This window comes from Physeter macrocephalus, chromosome 4 (assembly GCF_002837175.3).
Source record: "Physeter macrocephalus isolate SW-GA chromosome 4, ASM283717v5, whole genome shotgun sequence".
Taxonomy (NCBI): domain Eukaryota; kingdom Metazoa; phylum Chordata; class Mammalia; order Artiodactyla; family Physeteridae; genus Physeter; species Physeter macrocephalus.
In genome coordinates this window covers 73,724,990-73,730,418 of record NC_041217.1, presented here as the reverse complement: position 1 = coordinate 73,730,418, position 5,429 = coordinate 73,724,990, and the positions used below count along the sequence as shown (strand labels likewise).

At 39.1% G+C, this 5,429-nt stretch overlaps 1 protein-coding gene across 2 annotated transcripts; it reads right to left on the bottom strand.

Moving 5' to 3' along the window:
* Window positions 1–1,575: 1,575 nt before the first annotated feature.
* Window positions 1,576–2,196, bottom strand: LOC102977595 (biogenesis of lysosome-related organelles complex 1 subunit 5-like). 2 transcript variants are annotated; one of them, XM_055083950.1, is made up of 2 exons: window positions 1,953–2,166; window positions 1,634–1,831 (listed from the first exon to the last, which is right to left on the bottom strand). In XM_055083950.1, the coding sequence occupies exons 1-2, from the start codon at window positions 2,164–2,166 to the stop codon at window positions 1,752–1,754; spliced, it is 294 nt and encodes a 97-aa protein (XP_054939925.1). In that variant the 3' UTR covers window positions 1,634–1,751. The 2 variants fall into 2 exon arrangements, with proteins under 2 accessions (XP_023971984.1, XP_054939925.1); XM_024116216.1 differs by having other exon boundaries at window positions 1,576–2,196.
* Between the last annotated feature and the right edge of the window lie 3,233 nt (window positions 2,197–5,429).

Below are 5,429 nucleotides of genomic sequence, written 5' to 3'. Positions count from 1 at the left end.
TCCCTTTTCATGTGTGGGATATTTTGGGAAGCATGTTTTCTTTTTCCATCCACTGAAAGAGAATTAAGAAAGAGAATTAAGAAAATTCCAACATGCCTGAATGTCAGCAAGTGCTCTTTTTCGTCCCGGTACCAAAGGATGATGGCCGAACTTGTCAAGCCTACAGTAGCGGACAGAGGGAGTTGGCAGAAGTTGGCAGAAGTTTCAGATTTCTGAAAGAAATCTCAAATACTTTTTTCATCTCCTCTATTAACTTTAATCACATTTTCAACATGCAGCCAAGAATGAAGATTTGACAGCAAGCCATAAATTTACACAAACAAGCATTGTCACTTTTCTGTAGTAGCAACGCTGAGATAAAACAAGAGTTGAGTATTTTCTTTCTTGTGCCTTTCTTTACTGAAGAGCAATAAAAAAAAAAAAAAGACCTGAAAGATTTATCCATACCTCAAATTCATTTGCCATAAATCTCTTGAAATTATTGCACTTAATTCTGCTTGGTTTATGGCAAATAAAAAATCAACTTCGTTCTTCAATTAGATTGATAAATGCAGATTTTTAAAGATCACAGTGATGACAGAACTAGTACATGTTTCATCTTAATACACTTGCTTATGAGAACAGACATTAAACACTAAAAAGGATTTACATTTAACATGGATCATTTGCCATGTGGGCAAATACTTCTGGTTTACTCAGAGCCAGAATCTTTGTATGGTTCCAGAGGGACGCCTTGGCAGATTTTGCTGATTACTCATTAAACAGTTGAAACATGTATAGGCATTATTTATCTTACAAAGCTTACCCACAGCAAAACACACGTAAAAATGAGGTAAATCTATGGGCAAGATTATGGTTCTTGGAAAGGTTAAAAGTCAACTCTATTTTTGGTAAGCTTTTCCTGTGAGCACATTTTAAAAGCTGAAAATATGAAGTGCTGGAAGGCCACAAACTTTAACAAGCATGTCTTGTCATCCAGTGAAACACGGCATTACGCTGCCATGCAAAATCTGCAACTTCTCCCAACAGGCCAATTCAGAGACCAGCGTGGCTCTCTTTGAAGAGCAGAGACAAAGTTTTGACTCTCTTCAATGTGGTCTCTGCTCCCAGGACAGTTGTTTCTCAGTACATTACTCATGGAATAACACTGTACACACTCCTCCAAGAGCCAGGGAGGCTCTGAAAGGCAGCCACCATATCGGCCTTCTGAGCCACAATAATAAAGTAACATTAACCCTGCATAAGAATGAATTAAATTACTTTTCTAAGAAGTCTGTATTTACAGTTCTCTGAGATAATCAATGGAAACTAAGACCAATCCTCATTAACAAAGAGCATGTTTATACCATTTTCCTCTTACTTCTCCCCATTTAGAGATATAGGCAGATACAGGAACTTAAAACTGGGAAGATGTGGCATTCTTCTTCTAGGAAACAGCTAAGACTCCGGTAGCAGTTTCTTTTTCCTGCAGAAGAGTGACACTGAATACATTGCTAAACTTGAGGCAGAGGCTAAGCGGTTTGGTGGGAGCGGTTTCTGAGGGGAAGGCAATGTTTTCTCATCAGTTTGTCACTGTTATGGTTCAAGTTCTCCAAAGGCTGGAAATTTTGCCAGGCCCTTCTCCACCTCGGCGTATTGTTCTTTAAGCCTCTCCATGGTTTTTCTGTGCTCTTCGTCTACTTCAGCCTGTTTGCTGTGTTGTTCTTTCATGAAATCCTCCCACTGCATTATATGCTGTTTCTCACTAGCTATTAAATGGTCATTATGCATCTTTTTTCGTTCCTGTTCCCTCTGTTGGAGTCTACAGACCGAGTCAGTAGCTGTTTGCAATCTCTGGAGAACTTGGTTTAAGTTGTCTTGCATTGTTTCCCTACACGTGGGAAGAGTATGTACATTTGTTTCATGGATCATATTCTTCAAATTTTCAAGAACTCGCATTTCTCGAAGACCACGTTTTTCTTCAAATTCTTTCACAAAATAACGGGTTTCACCTTGGATAACTGGTCTGTGATCTAACAGCCTTGAATGAATTTCTCCAAGATCCTTGATAATGAGGTGGGCTGGCGAGCCGGCGGTCCCCAGCGAGTCCTTCTTCTTGCCGCCGCCACCGCCGCTGCCTGGGGCGGCCTCACAAACCACTGGGGTCTCCGTCCCTCCGCAGCTCATCCCGGCCAGCTCCGCCCACCCGCGGCCGCGCTGCGCCTGCGCAAACCTACTCTACTAAGTTTTGAAATGTGAAATCCTGTAGACATATCACCTCATGAAGGTGGTGTTACCATGATTGTGGGCTAGTAATATTTTGAGTGGAATCCTGCTAGGTGGTGGTGGCCAAGTTAGCTAGGAACAGTAGCAGGATGCTGATGGTAACAGAGATAGTGATCTTAGAACGCAAGAGCATGCTCCTGGAGTGCCAGAGCCAATGCCTGGTTCACTGAGACAGCCTCGGGCAGACCCGAGGGTTTAAAATCCCACAAAAATAAATCAGGAACAGAATCTGTGTGTAGAGAAGCATGCATAAATATGCCAGTGTAGGGTCTGCACCAGACTTCCAATTGCTCAGCCATGAGCAAGATTCTGTCTCACCATGCTGCTCTTCCACATTCTGGGTCCCAAATGCTTACATTTAAATTTAAATAGCTATGTATGACTAGTGGCTACTCTAATGAATGGCCTAGATCCAGAGCCAGTTCCAGAGCCTCCAAAAAGGGGCCTTAGATCAATTCCAAGTTTCCTACACGGAACCATCACATGATTTCTCTGACCCAGGCACTGATTTCCATCACTGGGCAGTTGTGTTTCTCTTTCTTCATTCCAAATAAAGCATGTGTTTCATGACATGTCCCAGCCTGGATCCCCCCAGAACAGAGTCTACAACAAAGTCTTACGTGCAACTAATTTCTGCTTCAGGAATGTAATCTAGGGAGGAGGAAGAAGGGATTAAGGAGGAGTGAAACTAGGCAAAAGAAAACACAAATTTGTTACAAAGAATATGTTACAAAGTAGACAACCACCAAGGGCTTTTCCCTGAAAAATTTTTTGATTTGCATTTGCCTGTTAATTAATGATGTTGAGGATCTTTTACATACCAGTTGGCCATTTGTATGTCTTCTTTGCAGAAATGTCTGTTCAAGTTCTTTGCTTATTTTTTAATCGGGTTATTTGTTTTTGTTTTGCTGTTGAATTGTAGGAATTCCTTATATATTTTGGAAATTAACCCCTTATCAGACATATGGTTTCTATTCTGTAGGTTGCTTTTTCACTCTGTTGATCATTTCCTTTACTGTGCAGAAGCTTTTTAGTTTGGTATGGTTTCGAGTGACTACTTTTGCTTTTGCTGCCTGTGCTTTGGGTTTCATATCCATGAAATCATTGTCAATACCAGTGTCACAAATGTTTTCCCCTATGTTTTCTTTCTAGGAGTTTTATAGTTTCAGGTCTTACATTTAAGTCTTTAATTGATTTTGAGTTGATTCTTGTAAATGGTGGAAGGTAAGGGTCCAATTCTTTTTTTTTTTTTCATGTGAATGGTCAGTTTTCCAAACACCATTTGCTGAAGAGACTGTTCTTTCTGCATTATGTATTCTTATCACCTTTGTCAAAGATTGGTTGATGGTATACATGTGGATTTATTTCTGGGCTCTCTATTTTATTCCATTGGTCTGTAAGTCTGCCTTTATGCCAGTACAATACTATGTTTAGTAACATGTCATCTGCAAACAGTGACAATTTAACTTCTTCTTTTCCAGTTTGGATTCTTTTATTTCTTTTTCTTATCTGATTGCCATAGCTAGGACTTCCAAAACTATGTTGAATGAAAGTGGCGAGAGTGGACATCCTTGTCTTGTTCCTGATCTTAGAGGAAACACTTTCAGCTTTTCACCATTGAGTATGATGTTAGCTGTAGGTTTATCGTGTATGACCTTTATTATGTTGAGGTATGTTCTCTCTATGCCCACTTTCTGGAGAGTTTTTATCATAAATGGGTGCTGAATTTTGTCAAAAGCTTTTTCTGCATCTCTTGAGATTATCCTATGGTTTGTATTCTTCAATTTGTTGATGTGGTGTATCACACTGATTGATTTGCGGATGTTGAAAAATCCTTGCAACTCTGGGATAAATCCCACTTGATCATGGAGTACGATCCATTTAATGTATTGTTGGATTCAGATTGCTAGTACTTTGTTGAGGATTTTTGCATCTATGTTCATCAGTGATATTGGCCTGTAATTTTCTTTTTTTGTGGTACCATTGTCTGGTTTTGGTATCAGGGTGATGATAGCCTCAGAATGAGTTTGGGAGTTTTCCTCCCTCTACAATTTTTTGGAACAGTTTCAGAAGGATGAGTGTTAGCTCTTCTCTAAATGATTGATAGAATTTGCCTGTGAAGCCATCAGGTCCTAGACTCTTGTTTGTGGGAGTCTTTTTTAAATCACAGATTCAATTACAGTACTTGTGATTGTTCTGTTCACATTTTCTATTTCTTCCTGGTTCCATCTTGGACGATTGTACCTTTCTAAGAATTTGTCCATTTCTTCCAGGTTGCTCATTTTTTTGTCATACAGTTGCTTGTAGTAGTGTCTTATGATCCTTTGTATTTCTGTGGTGTCATCTGTATCTTCTCCTTTTTCACTTCTAATTTTATTAACTTGAGTCCTCTCCCTTTTTTTCTTGATGAATCTGGATAAAGGTCTATCAGTTGTGTTTATCTTTTCAAAGAACATGCTTTTAGGTTCATTTATCTTTGCTATTGTTTTCTTTGTCTCTATTTCATTCATTTCTGCTCTGATCTTTATGATTTCTTTCCTTCTACTAACTTTAGGTTTTGTTTGTTCTTCTTTCTCTAGTTGCTTTAGGTGGAGGTTAGGTTGTATTTTTGAGATTTTTCTTGTTTCCTGAGGTAGGATTTTATTACTATAAACTTTGTATTTAGAACTGCTTTTGCTCCATCCCATAGGTTTGGATCATTGTGCTTTCATTTTCTTTAGTCTCCAGGTATTTTTTTGATTTCTTCTTGATTTCTTCAGTGATCCATTTGTTGTTTAGTACATATGGTTTAGACTCCACATGTTAGTGTTTTTAAAAGTTCTTTTTTTCTTGTAGTTTATTTCTAATCTCATAGCATTGGGGTCAAAAAGATTTTTTTTTAAACACCTTTATTGGAGTATAATTACTTTACAATGGTGTGTTAGTTTCTGCTTTATAACAAAGTGAATCAGTTATACACATAAATACGTTCCCATATCTCTTCCCTCTTGCGTCTCCCTCCCTCCCACCCTCCCTATCCCACCCCTCTAGGTGGTCACAAACCACTGAGCTGATCTCCCTGTGCCATGTGGCTGCTTCCCACTAGATATCTATTTTACATTTGGTAGTGTATATATGTCCATGCCACTCTCTCACTTTGTCACAGCTTACCCTCCCCCCCCCCC

Coding starts and splice junctions, on each gene's coding strand:
- LOC102977595 (XM_024116216.1), bottom strand. CDS start 2,166: ATGAGCTGCGGAGGGACGGAGACCCCAGTGGTTTGTGAGGCCGCCCCA.